Below are 19,495 nucleotides of genomic sequence, written 5' to 3'. Positions count from 1 at the left end.
ATGCACTTTTCTGATTCTCTAAAAATCAAGTAGTAGTTTAAAAAAAAAAAAAAACAGAGAACTTGTTTTATTTACTTGAGATATTGTACTGTCAAACATAGAGCATCAGCTCTCATGCTGATTCCTTGATGATATTTTGTGTCTTGAGATGGTGTGTGTGTGTTGTGTGTGTGTGTGTGTGTGTGTGTGTGTGTAAAGTTGAAAATGAAGCTAATTAGTTAAATTTAAGAAGTGCTTCCTGCTTGTTAACCTTTAAGGAAATTACCATTTTTAAGAGGAATTCACCATCCAGGGACTGGGAGAGTTGGCTGGATTTGGGATTTTCACATCAGCCAGCAACATGTATAGAGATAGATATCTGAAATATGACAACTATCCCTTTTGTTATAGTTTATGGTGGTAAGAATTACTGAGGTTACAAATTTAACCTGTATTGGTATTTATTCTGGATTCCATGGATTTTCTTGGAAAGCAAAAATCGTTGGATATCTAATTGATTGGTAGAGTACCTGGGGGTAAATCTGACTATGGCACAATGAATTAATAGTAGTATTAGGTTAAACTGATGGGCACTGGAGCCCCGTGGAGAGAAGACAGACAGAAAAAGTGCTGAAAGCAGCCAGATGGCCTAGTTTCCCAAGCACCCATGCTTTAGAACTATGTGGTTCTGGCTGGGTGGTGGACGTGTGTCCAGTACATCCTTGGAACAGCCCACTGTCTGCTCTAAACTAAACACCACTGTCCCACTATCTGCTCTGAACCAAGCACACTGACCCTTTGGAGGGAACATCAAGTGCACACAGCTCAGTGCTTTCAGCAAATAATGTTGTAATGAGGCTAAGGTTGGGGAATGGATTTACCTTAAAGCATCAATTACTTTCCATTAGATGGAAAGAACATCTCAGCAATGGGATCTCCTAGAGTATCGATTGGCCTGCAGTCTCACTTCCTCAATTCTCACAATGCCTGGTACCACCTATAGTCAATTCTACCTCTGTTTGATCTGGTTCTGCTGCTACTCCCACAGCCTGACTGAGGTTTCTGGAAGCCAGAAGTGAAACTGGAAAGTAAGGTGACAGACACACATCTTATATTGGGTTCCTGGTATTAAATCTTAAGATGAGACTCCATGTGCAAGTACTTCATTAAGGATATGTGCCAGAGAGATGAGTAACACAGTGGGGAGACAGGCAAGGAAGAGAGTAAAACAAGCAGAGGGTGGTCACAAGAAACACACCCACAGGGAAGCTCCAGCCTGAGCCCTGAGGGGAAGCAGGATGGTCAGTTGTGCCAACTGGCAACACTGCCTTAACTTGATGTAAACTTTTGCAGCAGCCAATGATTGATTAGCAGCTGCACTAGTGGGGGCATTTCCTGTTCTCTGCTCCTGCTGGACATGTGTTTCCAGTAGCCTGAAGCCAGTTCTGTGAGGATAGCTACAAGTTCTGGCCATAGGAGGTCCATGGAAGCCAGAGAGGGCACAAACCATAGTTAAATACTTATCTGTGAGGATCTGAAGATCCTCCAAGCACTGATATAATTCTCCATAAAGCATTAGGCAAAAGGTACAAAAGATACAAAAACACCAAAACTTCAATTTTTAAAGCCCTCCACTATGTGTGAGGCACTAAGTACTTTAATGTATTTTCATACATTCTCCTATTGAATCTCTACCTAAGCATGAACACTACTCTTTCCACCTCTTACAGATGAGGAAAGTCAGGATCAAAGAAATTAACCAGCTCCATGTCAAACTGCTCCTAGGTCATAAAGCTGGAATTTGCATCCAGGTTTTAGTCACCCCACTATCCATGCTCTTAAGCATAAAGATGCCTCCTCAAAACATTCTCCCAAGGTTCTAGGTTTTCTAACTATCATATGAAATTTGACATACCCCATGCCTTTGCTTGGTGTACCTTCTCTTCAATACTCTCCCTCTTGTGTCAATGTGCTGATATCCCTCTCTTCTTTGTCATAGCCCTCCCTCCACTGTCAAGGGTGCCCTGGGAGTATTTCAGTCACCCCTAGTTTTGTCCTTCTGCAGCCAAATGTCGTCTCAATGTACACAACCCTTTCACATTGTGACCTGTTCTTTCTCTCACATTAAACCAAACTCTTCTTGAAGTCAGGGACCATGCCTTGTTTATCTTTGTATCCCTGACAATGAACATGCACCTAGGTGGCTAAGTGCTAAATTAAATGAGTCTGTATCGTAGGGGATATCAGTGCCCTTCCAATTGCTCAGCAATCAGAGGGTCAAGCACGTGGTGGATTCACAGAGGAGAGAATTGTATTTGCATTTGGGGTTATTGACAAAGACTCTATGAAGAGTTTGACATTTGATAGTGGTTTTGGTGGTGAGAGGAGGGGGGTGTGGGCAGATTTTTCAAGTGAAATTGGCACAGTGAGGATATTCAAAGGCTGGAAAATGTAAAGCATTAGAAAAAGAGAACTTCTATGTGTCTGAAATGTAGGATAGGTGGGAACAGACCAGAAAGTGGGAAGACATTGGAAGATCCCACCTTTTTAAATGAGTGCATAGATAATAAGTGGTTATAATATAACAGTGCCTGATACATAGCTCACAATAAAGGTTGACTAACATTACTGTTAGGTTTTGAGCAAGAAAATACAAGTAATTGTGACTATATGAATGACATGAGGTGCACGGGCAGACTGCATGGGAGATTGGCTGGAATGCCTTTATCAATAGCTCTAGTCTAACCCACGTTGTCTGGACTTTGGTAGCAGGCAGCAATGGAGGCAGCCGCTATATCCCCATAGGAAAGAAGACACCCACCACCATACCAAGAATCGCCAAATGAGCAGCGGGAAAAAAAAGCATGAAGTCAAAGAGCATGACTGAACAGCCCCACACCATCTCCTCCCCCGCCACCCAAGGACTAGACTCCCCTAGCTATAACACAGGCCTGCAAGCGTGAGGTGCTATTACTCTCTCCTTGAGTAGTATTCGGTTCATCCTTCGCATACATGACATAGGCTTGAAGATGATTCTACTATAATGCGGTTGACTTCGAGTTAATTCTTTCTGAATCCAGGGGAATGGGATCAAAGGCATAGCATGAAGCTTTCTCACCCTGTTCTTCTCTAAATGACATGAAGAACAGTTCTGGCAATAACAGCTCCCCACTCCCAACCCCCACGAGCCCATTCCCTATGCCGTAACCCAAGCCCAGCCTCTATTCCCTCATCCCCAAGTCCAGCTTCTATCCCTCACCTCCTCACACCCAGTCCAGTCTTAGTGTAGGAAGCCAGGGTAGACTCTACCAAAGAGGAAAAGCAAACCCATGAGTCCTCTGGCTTGTGCTTTGCCAACAACACTCTTCAATCGCATAAGTGATGCTTGTCAGAAGATTGCCCAGTATCTCTCTTTCCCCTCTACAGCAGGCTTTGAATTTCTCAAGCCCTATGGTTTGGGAGAGAATGACTTCATTCTCTTTTCAAGGTATGGACTGTGACTGGTTTTAGCTGATTTCTTATTCCATCGCCTCTTGTGGGCGCTGGGTCCGGGATGAGTGAATGATCCAGGCTAGGCCAGTCCGAGACAACTCTTTTCTTTTCAGTAGCATCAAACCAAAAAAGCCAGTAGCCTCCTGAATCCCCACAGCCACTGCATGGCCACAGAAGGAAGCTATTACTGATGAAGAAGCCTTTGAGGAAAAGGGAGAATCTCTGTCCTTGTTCCAAGTCTCAAGTGCTGGATGAGGCCAGGCTTAAAGCCATTGTTACTATTTCTAGTTATGAGAAAACAGATATGATAACCATCTTCTGTCAGCTTAGATAGCATGTTCTTTTTTTAAAAAATTAGTCACGACCCCAAGCATCCTAACTCATACACCCTGTGATCCTCCTTTGCCTCAGCTGCTAGTGTAGATCACCTAACGTAGACTGTCGTCTACCAAATCCTCCCTCCTTTACAGCATGAACACACCAAGTTGTGACAAGGAAGACATGTTTACAGGCAGTTGGGAAATCGAAAGTTATGAGTAGGTTACAAATACCATACAACAACATTAACCTACACAGTTGGCGAGGGTAACAATCCTGAGTCATCATGTGCTTTATGGTTAAAGAACTGACAATTTTCTCTTCACATTGAGCAAAACCCAAATGTTCTCTTAACTACACATAAAATATTTCTTTTGATTTTTATTTGAGAGTCCTTCTCCAGGAATGCCACTTGATATATTTCTTCAGCACCAATTTAAACTACGTATAACCAATAAACAACTAGTTGAGCCACAAGGGTTTACTATCTCTCTACCCAATTGTTTGACACGCTCGTGTTCGATCGCAAATACAGCTGCTGTCCAAGGGCTGTACTCAAACTGTATGTTCATTTAACTTTCAATTTTGAAGATGTGAGGTTATTTCTAAAGATTGCTCTCTGCTTTCTACCCCTTAAAAGGAAAGAAAGAAATAAAGAAATCAATTTTAAACTTATTTTGGAGAAATAATGCACAAAGAGGCCCAGGAATCCTTATAATGGGGTAGATTCATCCAGCACTGCAATACTGATGACAGGCTAATTTGCTACTATTTCCACGATTTAGTTAGATTGGACCTTAAGAGATGCTCTTCCTGAAGAGCGTTTATTTCTGGACCAACTTCAGAATGCACACATTATCCATTTAAACCCCATTCTTTTTTTTTTTTTAAGATTTTGTTTATTATTTGAGAGAGAGAGAGCACAAGGGGGAGAGGAGTGTCAGAGGGAGAGGGAGAACCAATGTGGGGCTCGATCCTAGGATGCTGAAATCATGACCTGAGCCCAAGGCAGATGCTTAACTGACTGAGTCACCAAGTGCCCCAACCCCATTCTGATGCAGAAATACTAAACTACACACAAGAAACACTTACCAGGACTGAACTCACCAATAAATGACATACTGCAGGAATCTGCTCCTGATTTGGGGTCTGAGAGGTTTCCTAGATTTAACATTAACTAAGTAGAACCTCTTGGAGAAGTAAAAACGTATCTCCACATCAGCCAGCAAAACTTTGTACAAGGAAGTCTAACAGAAACAGCCTAGCTTGGTGGCTAAGACATGGGTTTTTTACCTTTGGGGGGATATAGACTTCTTTGGTCATCTGGTCAAATCGGTGGATCCCTTCTTGGGATAATGTTTTTAAATCCACAAAATAAAGCATATAGAATCATCAAGGAAACTAATGTTATTGGAATATAGTCAGCAACACATTTAAAAATTGTGATGGAATTATATGCTTTCTTCTTTATTAATGAATTAAATAACAAGATCTAGCAGTGGGTCTGATAATTACTATAATTTCAAAGTGGTGATGAGCGTAAACAATATCTCATGATGTTTATAAAAACTGTGATTTGAAAATGTGAAAATGTGTGTTTTCAATTGTGACAAAATTATAACTACTGCAAATGCAACTGTGGGCTATTATCCGTGTTCATGATGTAACAGAATAACTTTTAGTCTTTGTACTAAAAGATCAGTATTGATGTCTTATAGGATGTGGCTTCTATTATCATAGATTTGTTTTCCCAGACCGTCTTAATTATCATATGCTTCTCACGGGAGTGTAAATTGGTGTAAACACTTTGCAAAACTGTTTGACTTTATCTAACTCAAATTGCATGATTTCTGTCTTAGCTTTGGCTGCCAAGACAAGATACAACATACTGGGTGCCTGGGTGTCAATAGAAATTTGTTTCCCACAGTTCTGGAACCTGGAAGTCCAAGATCAGGGTAGCCTGCATGGTTCAGTCTGGTGTGGGCTCTCCTCCTGGTTTGTAACTGGTTGTCTTCTTCCTGTGCTCTCACATGGGGAAGAGACAGAGAATGAGAGAGGGGGTGAGAGGGAAGGACAGAGAGAGAGGGAGGAAGGAGCGTAAGTGCAAGCTCTCTGGTATCTGTCCCTGTAAGGGCACCAATCTCATCATGAGAGTCCCACCCTCATGATTTTATTTAAACCTAATTACCTCTCAAAAGCTTCATCTCCAGGAGCACCTGGGTGGCTCAGTGGGTTAAGCATCTGCCTTGGGCCCAGGTCATGATCCCAGTGCCCTAGGATGGAGTCCCACATCTAGCTCTCTGCTCAGCAGGGAGCCTGCTTCTCCCTCAACCCCTGCCTGCCTTTCCTCCTGCATGTGTGCTCTCTCTCTGAAATAAAGAAATAAAATCTTACCCCCCCCCCCCAAAAAAAGTGTCATCTCCAAATAGCATCACATTGGGGTAGGGCTTTGACACATGGATTCAGAAATGGTGTCATGATCCACTACATAGCAATTTTATTGCTAAGGTGCAGTAATATTTAAATTCATCATCCTCTGATTATATAGGGTAGCCAGAGGCTACTCCTAAACTTTTCTTTCTCTCCACTTCTCTGGAATATAACTACTATACTGGAAATAGAAGCACTGGGAAGATTACTGCATGCAGGCTCTATATCAGGGAAGATATTTTGAATATGGTATGGCTTAGTTATAGAAACACCAACAACATGATATAATAGTAATCATAACACATGTAATGTTTATATGGCAAGCAGTGTTCTAAGCACTTTATAATAGTGATTTGTTTAATCCTGAGAGTTAAAGTTTAAGAAGTATGCCCATTTTACGTAATGACAAAACTGAGGCACAGAGATATTACATGATTTGCTCAAGGCCTCACAGCCAGTGGTGGCAGAGCCAGGATCCCTACTCCTAACTACTACACATTTCTGCTTTTGCCCAAGGTACTGATGAATGGGCAGGTTGATCCTAATGAGGAATGAATGTAGGTTCTGGCAGCAGAAGGATCTGTGTTCAAATCCCAGGTTCACCCCTTTTGAGCTTGGCGACTTAGAATAATCTTTTGATCTCTGTGGTATTTAATTCTCTCTAATATTGAGATTAAAATAACGGCTGCCTTCATTTGAGTTCCCCTGAAAGCAGAGCCAAGATAAGGACTTAAATGCAGGTGTTTTATTTGGAAGATAACCCCAGGAAGCAGGGGAAGGGGAATAAAACAAGGAAGGAGTGAAAGGCAGCAGGGGTATGATATTAAGTTTGTCCTGAGGTTAGTGAGAGCCCAATTCCTCCATGACCTACTGAGAAAAGTACAGCGTGCCTCACAGAATTGGTCCTCTGAAAGATAGAAGACTTGAGCATTTATCCATTGGTTCTTGGTCTGCTTTGGCCAAGGATTGCCCTGAAGGGTTAACTTTCCCGTCCCCTGTGTTTGTGCTTGCAATGCTGGGTGGGAACTGGCTCTGTGGCATCAGAGAAGACTCTGAGGAGGAATGCAGAGTGTGCTGAGGTGATGGCGACAGAAATGAATCCGAGCTGGTCCACAGTGCCCATTGCAGGGGCAACCTACATAAGAGGTAAATTAAGGAGTTATGCCATGAGGTACCAAACATCTACACCTGTTTTTCCAGATTAGGTTAAGATTAGAGATGATACCTCCAAGCATCTGGCAGAGTGTTTGTCTATAGTAGACAAAACCTCCAGCCTTCCATTCTTCATAGAAACCAATGTTAATCAGCCTACCACTGCAATTACCTCTTCTACTACACCATTGATTACATTGTGATTAATAATTGAAAAAAAAAAAAAGCTTTAATCTACAACTCATACCGCATAAAAATTAATTCAAAAATTTATCATATACCCAAATATAAAACACAGAATGATAGTAGTCTAGGTAAACATCTAGATGAAAATTTTTGTGACCCGGGATTCGGCAAAATAACTGATCCATGAAAGAAAAAAAAAATTGAACATCGTCAAGTTGAAGAACTGTTTTCTATAAGTCACTATGAAGAGAATGAGGAGAAAAAAACCACATCTGGGGAGGAAAGATGTATAATTCAGATACTTATTAAGGACTTGCATCCAGAATATATAAGGAACTCAAAATTCAAGAAGAAAACAGGCAATAAAACAAAAGGCAAAAGATTGGAATAGACATTTACCAAAGAAGTTGCATAGATGGCAGATAAGTACATGTAAATATACTTAATATCTTCACCCTTAAAGACATGCAAATTAAACCCAGAAGGAGATACTGCTGCATACCCACTTAAGGGAAAACCACTGACCGCACCCAGTGTTGGCAATGATGGGAACATCTGGAACTCTCATACACTGCTGGTGAGAATGTAAAATGATACAACTGCTTTGGAAAACAATTTGGCAGTTTCCTAAGAAGTTAAATATACACATACCATATGTCTCAGTCATTCCTCTTTTACCGAAGATAAATGAAATCATATGTCCATATAAAGACTTGTGTATCAATGTTCAGAATAGCTTTTTTTGCAATTGCCAGAAATTAAATTGTCCCTCAGTAGGTGAACAGATAAACAATTTGTATTATATTAATACAATAGAAAATACGCAGCCCTAACAAAAGGATAATTAGTGACACAGGGAACAGCAGGAATTTACCCTAAAATGATACTAAGTTTAAAAAAAAGAAAAAGAAAAAAAGAGTACATACTGTATGAGTCTATTTACATGCAATTACCTATATTTATATACAATTGTATCAAATGCAAACTAATCCCCAGAAATAGAAAGCATATCAGTGGAAACCTGGGAGTATAGAGGTGGGAGAGGAATTACAGAAGGGCTTGGGGAAACTTTAGAGGGAGAAGACTCTCTTCTCTATCTTGATCTGGTATTGGTTTCACAGGTGCATCCATATGTCAGAATTGATCAGACTGTACAGTCTAAATATATGCAATTTATGCTATGTCAATTAAAGCCATTACAAATATTATGATGATGAAATTTCCCCTGATTTAAGGTTGGGGAATTTGCCAGTGCAGTCTCTCTCCCCCAGGCATGGCAGCTCGCAAAATGTAGGTTATACGTGGCCACCTATTTTATCTGCTTGCAAGGTCATATTTAATATATTCCCTCCAGATTTCTTATAAAAGAAATGCCATTAGAGACTCTTTAGCCCTGAATCTGCACAAATGTTTATATTTGTGTATTTGCCATTGCTTTGGGATTAATTCTCTAAAGGTTCCATCTTTGTGGTCATTAATCCCGGGTCCAGATGGCACTGTGTCTGGAGAGAGATTAAACTTCATCTTCATCTGTCTCTAGAAAACTGGACAAATGTCTCTACTCAGAGGTGCTCTGTGCCTCCCAGGAAAGAAGCATACTCATCAGGAAGCTCACCCTGAGAAAGAAATCTACATTTTTAAAATAAAACAAACACCCAGTTTGTGGCAGATTTTTTTTACATGGCCCATATCAGATTCCACCAAGACCTCAGTAAAGTCATGGTGGAAAGTCCCATGGATTGACCACTGATGCCATCCCCCCTCCAGCTCACATGATTTTCTGTCCATGGGTTTTCTCTGGATGTTAGGGAGCGCTCTCAGCCAGTGACCAGGCACAAAATCAGAACTGAACAGGATTTAATCCCCTGTGGGCAACCCTCAATTAATAGAATGCTACCTACATTCTGTACTCCTTCAGAGAGGAATGCTAAGGCACATTCTAGGCAATGGGCATGAGTCCTATTGCATAGTGGTGAACAAAGAAGTTATGCATTCTGATTGCCTTTAATAAATTCTCTTTTCCCTCTTTGCAATTCCTCATCTTTGCTTTGCTTAAATACAGTTAACTCCATCTTGGGCCTTGTCTCAAGTTCTGGTTCTCATCATTACCACATCAGAATCTGAACTTTCAGAGAACAAGTTTGAGATCTAGCTTCCGGGTAGGTTTATAAAATAAGATGAGCAAAGACTTTTAGTGTGAAGTGGAGTATACTCTCAAAACCTTGATGTCTAAAAAATTTTTGATATTTTCCCTTTTAATTTCTCAATCCTTCATAAGTAAAATTTTGACATTCTAGTCACAGGCTAAAAATAACATCACTTGAATAAGGAGAATGAGGAAATGATATTTATGTTTATAATCAGGATCAGTTATATAAGAGAAACTCCAACCAAGTCGGGCCCTTGGGCTCATTATCATTTGACAATCAATGGCACAGATATACATGACAACATTATCTGCTTAAAATCACAATGCAGTGCCCCCAAAATGGTGTACTGACATTAGAATCTTCTGTATATGTCTGTTTTGCCTCCTGAATGGACTATCTATTTTGCTCAGAACTTTTGTGCTACTATCAGATACAACTCAAAAATTAAAATGTAAATGCCAAGTGTTAGTCTAATCTATTATTCAGGATAGAAAACATTGCTGTCATAATACATTTATGATGATCATTAATTATCCTTGATAGAAATGGGCCCATGGGAGAACATTAAACAATGTCTACTTCTCTTGATGCCTAGATGAACCTTTTTACTTAACTGATGAAAAAATTATTATGCCCCAAAAGAATGAGAGTTTTCTTTGTCAGCAATCCATAAGTGACTGATAATTTAAATGTAAAGTAAACTTTACCCAATGTATACTAGATTGTCATGGTATATGATATTTAACTTATGTAAAATTCCAAAATTTTGCTTATTTAAAAAATATCCCAAGGAAAATTATATAAGCATATATAAAATAAGAAATTGGTTGGGATAAAAGAGAAAGGAAAAGGTGTTTATGTCATTTCAGTCCTGGAATATTCTAGTATTCTTCTGTTTTCTGACACGGGAAAATTTGTGACTTGCTTGTTAAGAAGTGAAACTCTGTATTCAGTCAAGCTTCAAGGCTCGATGTTCCAGGAATATCTGCCCACAGTTCTGAGAGTATGATACTGGGAACTAATCATGCCATTCACATGTGTCCTAAAAGAAAGCAAAGCACGGTAACTAGGGGGCAAAGTTTGGGAGTAATGCATGGATTCAAATCCAGGGTCTTCTGCTTTTGGGCTCTAGAATCTTAGGCAAATTACCTAACTGCCTAAGCCTCAATGTTTTTAGATCTGAAATAGGACTTATCATTCCTCTCTGACAGGGATTTTGGGAGAATTCATTGAACTAAAGTCTGCAACATTTTAATAAAAAAAAAAATAACTGGCAAATATGGAAATTCAAAAATTCAGCTGCTGGCATGAAAGAGTAGCCATTTGTAGACTGCCTGTTGTAGGTGAATTGTGTTCTACCCCACTTCTAGCTCCCCAGATTCATATACTGAAGCTCTAACCTCTAGTACCTCAGAATGTAAACGCATTTGGAGATACGGTCTGTAAAGAGGTAATTAATTTATTAGAATGAGCTGTAGTCAGTCCAGTAAGACTGGTGTTTTTATAAGAGATTAGAACATGTACACAGAAAGAAGACCATGTGATGACACAGGGAGAAGACAGTAATCTACAAACCAAAGAGAGAGAGAGAGGCCTCAGAGGAATCCAACCCTGCCGAACCTTGATCTTGGACATCCAGCCTCCTGACCTTTGAGAAAATACATTTCTGTTGCTAAGCCCCCAGTTGGTGCTATTTTGTTATAGCAGCCCAAGAAAACTGAAACAGTGCCCAAAGACAACTAGCAAGTATAAAATAAGACAAATAAGTGAAATGATTGCATTAGACAACAGGGAGCGAAAGAAAGTGATCCTTGAGAAGAGGGGGGAGAAGAGTGGAGTCGGTTTGCCACCCTGGTTTTCTGCCTAGAGGAACTTTGGGGAATGCAGTGGAGGAAGGGAAAACATAAGCAGAGCCCAGTGGTCTCTCTAAGTTCAAGAGATAGTGATCAAAGTTCAGGGGACTCAAAATGGATAGAATTTGCCTGAGCAAGGGTACCAGAAGGAAGAGATCTGTGTAGAGAAAGAGCTCCCGAAATCTGCAGTAGGGTTCCGTCAAGTCTTTGGCTAAAGACAAAGTGGTGAACACGTAGGGGAAAATATCATGTGCCAGAACAACTACTAGAAAAAGAACAAATTTCAGGTAAAGAACAGTTACCAAGCAACTGTGAACTGAGTGATTTCCAGGGTTGACCAGCCAGAGAATTGAGATCTTATTGGGTGCTCAGGGCATTTAGTTGAGATTCCAATAGGATCACATATTAATAACAGGGTAAAATAGCCCTAGAGAGAGGTTTCCCTAAGAAATCTTGAAAATAGTCATCAAACAATCAAACTGATCTGTAGGTAGCCTTACTTCCTAAGTGCCAGGCACTGGCCGTGGTGAGGGGATTGACACTCTCAGAAAGAAACTGGGGGAAAAATGGACAAATAGAAAAAAATAGTAAGATGGTAGGTATAACCCCAATTGTCTACTCTTTATATATATATATATAAAGAGTTTGATATCTATATCAATAAATGGATATATGAATCAATATGTAAATCTATCTACTATATATAGAGAGAATATATATCATAGATAGATAGGTAGGTAGATAGATAGATAGATAGATATCAATGCAAATCACCTAAACAAGTGCAAATGTAAGTATAGATTATCATATTGGGTTAGAAAGCAAGACCCAACTATGTAGTTTCTAAGTGAAATACATTTTAAATATATTTACAGAAGTAAAAATTGAGAGTAGAAAATAGATACTCTACAAACACAAAGTTTAAGAAAGCTGGACTGGTTATATTAATACCACAGAAGGTAAACTCCTGGGTAAGGATTATTATCAGAGATGAAGTGATACATTTTATGGTAATATATAGGTTAGTTGATAGCATTGTGCCAAGATTAATTTCTTTTGACAGATGTATCACAGGTGTAAGTTATTAACATTAAAGGAAATAGGTGTAGAATAAAGAGTAATACTTGATATAATCTTTACAACTCTTCTGTAAATCTAAAACTATTTCAGAAAAAAAAAATGTAAAGGTATCCAGCTTGAAAAAGAAGATTTAGGAAAAAAAAAAAACTATCTTTATTCACAGCTGACATCATTGATACTGAAGAAAATCTTAAAGGATTCACAAAAAAAGTTATGAGAAGCAGTATGTGAACTTCTAGCAAAGCTATAGGATCAAGAAAAATATACTAAAATTATTTAATATATACTAGCAATGAACAAGCTGGCATTGAAATTTTAAAATACCATTAACAATAACAGCACCATGTAAAATACTTAGGGATAAATTTGATAAAAGATATGCAAGATCTAAATATTGAACGCTATATAACATTGCTTGAAGAAGATAGTAGGGCTGAAAGGAATGAATGGAGAGAGAGATCTTGTTCATAAGCTGGAAGACTTAGAAGGCTAAGATGTCATTTCTCCACAAATTTATGTAGAGATTCAATGCAACACCAAACATAACTCCAGTAGACTTTCTTATAGGAATTGATAAGCTGCTTCATTCAATATTCATTTGAAAATGCAAAGGACCTAGACTAGCTAAAACAACTTTGAAAAAGAAAACAAAGTTAAAGAGGTTGCCCTACATGACTTCAAAATGTATAACATAGCTGCAGCAATCAGGACAGTATGATATTGGCATAAATGTTGACAAACAGATCAATAGAACAAGATATAGTGCCCTGAAGTAGACTTACACATATATATGGTCTATTTATTTTTGACAAATGTACAAAGGCAATTCAGTAAGGAAAAAAAATGTTCTTCAACAAATGGTGCCTGAACAATTTAATATGCAAAAATACAAAAAATAATATCTAAAATGCAAAAAATAAGCCTTGATTGATAGTTTTTTTTTTTTAATCATGAAAAAACTGTATTTAGATTTAGCCAGCTGGACTCAGTTTAGATGATCCCAATTTTGTTGGCAACATCCAAAGCATCATAGTCAGGGGCCAGCTGAACGTATGCCTTCTTCTCTCCATCAGGCCTGATTAAGGTGTTGACCTTGGCTACATCAATGTCATAGAGCTTCTTCACAGCCTGTTTGATCTGGTGCTTGTTGGCCTTGACATCCACAATGAACACAAGTGTGTTGTTGTCTTCTATTTTCTTCATGGCTGACTCAGTAGTCAGGGGGAACTTGATGATGGCATAGTGGTCAAGCTTGTTTCTCCTGGGGGCACTCTTTGGAGGGTATTTGGGTTGCCTTCGGAGATGCAGAGTCTTGGGTTGTGGAAACGTAGGTGATGTGCGGATCTTCTTTTTTTTGTGACTATGGACGCCTTTCAGCACCGCTTTCTTGGCTTTCAAAGCCTTTGCTTTGGCTTCGGCTTTGGGAGGGGCAGGGGCTTCCTTCTTAGCTTTTGGGGCCATCTTCGTAAAAGGGATTTCCAATGCTCGTTTCCAGGGGCTTATAGAGCAGAGACTTGATTGATAGTTTAAATCATGTACAAAGAATAATTCAAATAAATGATAGACTAAATGTAAAACCCCAAACTATAGAACTTATAAAAATATTGGAAAGAGTCTCCATGACTTTTAGTTTGGCAAAGATTTCTTATATGCGTCCAAATCACAATCCATAAAAATAAATAATTTATAAAGTAGATGTCATCAAAATTGAGAATTCTCTCTCTGAAAGGCATTCTTAGGGAATGAAAAGATACATATCTACAAATCACATATTAAGGGGTTTGAATTGGCGGGGGTGTGGGAGGTTGGGGTACCAGGTGGTGGGTATTATAGAGGGCACAGATTGCATGGAGCACTGGGTGTGGTGAAAAAATAATGAATACTGTTATGCTGAAAATAAATAAAAAATAAATTTAAAAAAAAAGAACTTTTAACCAGAATAAAAAAATTCTCAAAACTGCTAATAATAAAAAAAAATCAAAAAATGGGTAAAAGATTTATAGACATACAGAGGGCAAATAAAGCACCTGAAAGGAGTTCACCACCATTAATTAGAGAAATGCAAATTAAAACAGCAATGCAATATACCACTAATGCCTAATAACATGTCTTAAATTTTAAAAAATATTGGACCATACTAAGTGTTGGTAAAAGCATGGAGCAACTGGAACTTTCAGATATTCCTGATGGGAAGGTAAAATGATGCAACAACCTTGGAAAACAGTTTAGTAATTTCTTAGAATGTTAAGTGCACACCTATCATGTGAGCTAGCCATTCTTCTATCATTCTATCATATATTGCTCAGGAGAACTGATAGGACATTTACACAAACTCTTGTACACAAATGTTCGTAGAAGCTTTATTTGTAACAGTAAAAAACTGGAGAGAACCCCAATGTCCACAACAGATGAAAGGAAAAAGAAAATTGTGTAATATCCCTAAAATAGAACAGTACTGAACGAGAAAAACAAAAAACAAATAACAAAACAACACAAAAAAGGAAACAAAAAGGTATTAACTATGTGAGGGGAAAAAAAAGAGAGAGTAAAGAGAAAGAAGTAACTGCTGAATGAAAGAAACCAGACCAGGAACCTACTACTTGGTATATAATTTTATTTATGTAATATATGAGAAAATGTAAACTAATCCAAAATGCTCAAATTAAATCAGGGGTTGTGTATGGATAGAAGATAGGCTGGTGTGGAGGGGCAGAAGGAAGAATTAGAGCATAAAAGATATGTTCATTATATTCTTTGGGGTATTTTTCCAAGTGTATACATATGTCAAAATATCAAATTGTATAGTTTAAATATTTTCAGTTATTTCAGTCTTGTGTCAGATATGTCTCTAAGAAGCTATAAAAGTGACACATAAAAATATTAACAGGGTGGCATAAAAAACTGTTAAAATGTCCAATTAGGTGGTACTTGTTGATGTTTTTCAAATTACGCATATGACCTAAGACCATGCATAAATGGCTACGTGCCATTTGTATCATCTAAAACAAATCACTGTTTAGACAGAAAATGCAACATATTTCAGCTCAATTCTAGTATTACATTCCCTGAAGTGGGGAATGAAAGAAGTTTGTAAATTGGTAGTGGGGGGGGATTTATTTTCTAGACAGATTAGTTTTTTTTATGGTTTCACCATTAACTGTATTCAGAGAGGGAAAATTTGTCTGGAAAAGTTAACATCAGAGCCTCCAAATCCTCTCATCTGACTATGCTCTTGAGTTTTTGGAGTATTGGACTTGGGTCTGATGACTATGATCATCGTTTCCACCCAAATAAAAGGCATTCAGTGCCTGTTTGTGAGGACTAGACACTGAACAGAGGACAGGTTGAGCATTGCACAAGATAAACTGTATCCTCTATGGATTTTTTTTTTCCACTAGATGTCAAATGATCCTTTATAGAAATAATTTTCTTTTGTAGTTAACTAGCTGGGCATTCCACGGCACCACTGTTAATGTCATCTATGATGTCATGAGGGTGGCGGCCATCAACATTGCAGCCCACAGGATCTCTTTAATGGTTCCAGAGTGTTCTCTGGCTAAAGATCGATGCCGCATCTGTCGGGCAATATTGACGATCTCATCGAAAGTGATATTTCCACTGTACTTAATGTTTTTCTGCTTCTTTCTGTCTCTTGGTGGTTCCTTGAGGGCTTTGATAAACAGGGCAGAGGCAGAAGGTACCATTTCAGTCTGGGCCTGTCTGTTCTGAATGGTCAGCTTCACAGTAATCCTTAGACCCTTCCAATCACCAGTCGCCTTGGCAATGTCATCACCAACCTTTTTTGGAGACATGTTCTGAGAACATGTACAGTCAAAACTGAGCAGTCTTGTAACACAACAACAACCAAAACACTCAGCACTGGATATGTGGCTGTGACTTATCTTTTCCCTAATGCCATTAGGTCAGTGTAGGACATCAGTTTCGAAACAGCTTCACCGGCTTTTGACAAAACGGTATGTTCATGTGCAGTTGGTTAGAGAGCCTGTCTTAATTTTGTTTTTCTTTTCTACTTGGACTTTTAGCTCAATGTGCAAATAATGTTTCCAATCAGATTTGTGTTTTCTATGAGTATTGAGATCAGTTAGCTGATAAACCTGAGGTAAACCTAAGGATTTTTAGGAAATCTGTAGGCTACAGATGGAGCACCTGGAGTGCCGGGACAGTGTATCTGTGGTGCCTAGCTCATGTCCTGGTTCATGGTGAACACTCCACAAATGAGTGAACAAATGAATGGATGGGCAGGTGGGTGAAAGAAGTAAGGAAATGTTTTCATTCTTCAGAAAAATGTGTTTCTACTTGGGAGATATGTGTGTGTTTATATATACATATAAATAGTATATTATATTAGTGTGTGTATATACAGGTGGTTTATAATGTGTATTAGTTATCTATTGCTGCACAAAAATGTATCCTCAAATGTAGCAGCTTAAAACAACTTTATTATCTCACATAATTTCTGGGTCAGGAATTCAAGAATGGCATTACTGAATTGTCTGACTTGGGAACTCTAATCGAATATACACTAAAGATGTCAGCCAGAGCTGTCATCTTTAAAGCTGGGGCTAAAGAATCCATTTCCAAAATAGCTCTCTCACACAGATGTGAGTGATTCTGTGATTAGTAGGAGGCCTCAGTTCCTCACCACACCGGCCCTTCCATTCAGCTTCATGAGTTCTGTACGGCATGGCATCGGTTTTCCCCAAGAGCAAGTGAGTGGAAATTGAAGCCACATTGATTTCTATGACCCAGTCTCATCAGTGACATTCCATTGTTTCTGTGATATCTTATTTGCTGCCAGGCCAGCTCTATTTAGTGTTGGACAAACTGTATGAAGGCACAAAAATAGCGTAAGGGGAGAATTCTTGAAGACCACCCTTGAGTCAGATGACTGCAACATTCTTTGGATTCTTCAAAGTGTTTCCCTAGCTATTATAGCATTAACATATAAGTACTCCTTGAACTTTGTAAAAAATACCATGGCTCATATCACCATGACTTTGTGTCCTCAGTTTACCTATCTATATTAAGTATAGGTTTTTTCAGTAGGTGGCCAGCCCAAGGAAACAATACAGATTTATTTGAAGAATAACCGCCTAAATTGGGTGATGTGCCCAACAATTATGTAATCCCTGTGGCCTGGGGAATGACTTGATCTGGGTTACCTGAACCAGTCATTGTGATAAGTGAAATGGAGCAAACTGACCATGTTAGACTTACCACTGTCTGTATCTGATTGAGGGTGGGATCACCTTAGTCACAAGACAGACATCTTAATGTAAACCAGTACCCTGTTAGAAAGTGGGAATTAGGGGATAGAGGTTAACTAGGCAACAAGTGAATGTCCACCGCTGGAGTCTTTGTTAATGACCGTGGCTTTGGAATGGAAAGAAAAAAATCAGGATCTTATTCTACTTTTTTTAAAAGATTTTATTTATTTATTTGACAGACAGAGATCACAAGTAGGCAGAGAGGCAGGCAGAGAGAGAGGAGGAAGCAGGCTCCCTGCTGAGCAGAGAGCCCAATGCGGGCCTCCATCCCAGAACCCTGGGATCATGACCTGAGCCAAAGGCAGAGGCTGAGCCACCCAGGCGCCCCTCAGGATCTTATTCTAGAAGGCCACATGGACTTGTCTCCCAAAGTTCCACCATCTTAAGGTTACTCAGGCCCAATCACTCTTACTCTGTGTATCTTCATTTGAAATTTCAAATTCCTCAGAGAGCCAGCCTGGTTGACACATCTTGTACCACATGTCCAATCACCATGGCCAAAAGGGCAGGATCATCTAATAAATGCATTGCTACTGCAGTTTCACTCCCACATGCTGAGACCATTCTTTTTTTTTTTTTTTTTAAGATTTTATTTATTTATTTGACACAGAGAGAGAAGAGGAAGTAGGCTCCCTGCTGAGCAGAGAGCCCAACGTGGGGCTCGATCCCAGGACCCTGGGATCATGACCTGAGCAGAAGGCAGAGGCTTAACCCACTGAGCCACCCAGGCACCTCCACGCTGAGACCATTCTTAGAAAAGTCAGCTGCTTGGCTGTTGGAGAGGCAGCTCCAGAACACTTAGGGCTAGGAAATTAATTATGTCCTGATTGGACTCATCTTTAGCCTCAGGGCTGCCCTAATACCAGTAGAAGCCGGAGATCGGTTACCATGCCTCCCCAGTCACCACATATGACTCAAAATGAAAACAATTCTAACCATAACATCAATGAAACGAAGTCAATAAAATTGTGTTATTTCCCATGATCACAGTTGCAATACCTTTTTCTTTGTGTTTTTTTTTTTTTTTGAAAAAGCATTGTTAGTGCCCTAAGCCCTCAATTAGTGTTCTTTAGTGATCCAACATGAACCACTCTTAAGAAGTCTCTATAAAATTCAGAATCAAAATCAATGAACATGGCAAATACATTGGGTGGCAGCAGTAGGGGAAGCAGGAAATGAAAAAGTGCAGTCTCATTTGTTGGTATTATGGAAGAGTATCATAGACACTGACACTGCCACACCCAAATCTCACCCACTGTTCCGCATACCCCAAGGACTCCCTACCGCCCGTGCTGGCAACCCCATATCTATGGCTGAGGCTTTCCCTGGCCAAAGAAATCTACTCAGCCGAAGCAGTGTCCTCGGGAGTTAATTTCCCCTGGAGCAATCCTTAGCCAATGTTGGATGTGATCAAGGATAAATCTCCTGGGAAGTTGAAGTATTTGACACCATCTCGCAAATTGTCCCAAAGCGATTGAGTCTCAGTTGACCACAGTGGTTTCTTCCAACATCTGACTCATTCCTCCTATCTTTCCAGGGCTTCTCATAATCATCTCCCTAGTAGACA

The 19,495-nt window shown here is 39.4% G+C and overlaps 1 protein-coding gene and 1 pseudogene across 1 annotated transcript; both read right to left on the bottom strand.

Moving 5' to 3' along the window:
- Positions 1–13,630: 13,630 nt before the first annotated feature.
- LOC116580328 (60S ribosomal protein L23a-like) lies at positions 13,631–14,122 on the bottom strand. Its single transcript, XM_032326623.1, has one exon. It carries the CDS (start codon positions 14,099–14,101, stop codon positions 13,631–13,633), a length of 471 nt encoding a protein of 156 aa, XP_032182514.1. The 5' UTR covers positions 14,102–14,122.
- A 1,913-nt stretch (positions 14,123–16,035) lies between these two features.
- LOC116580437 lies at positions 16,036–16,452 on the bottom strand (annotated as a pseudogene).
- Positions 16,453–19,495: the final 3,043 nt, after the last annotated feature.

The sequence above is a fragment of the Mustela erminea genome, chromosome 1 (genome assembly GCF_009829155.1).
Source record: "Mustela erminea isolate mMusErm1 chromosome 1, mMusErm1.Pri, whole genome shotgun sequence".
Lineage (NCBI taxonomy): Eukaryota > Metazoa > Chordata > Mammalia > Carnivora > Mustelidae > Mustela > Mustela erminea.
The sequence above is the reverse complement of the archived record's forward strand: the minus strand, read 5'-3'. Positions and strand labels throughout refer to the sequence as shown.

Coding starts and splice junctions, on each gene's coding strand:
- LOC116580328 (XM_032326623.1), bottom strand. CDS start 14,101: ATGGCCCCAAAAGCTAAGAAGGAAGCCCCTGCCCCTCCCAAAGCCGAA.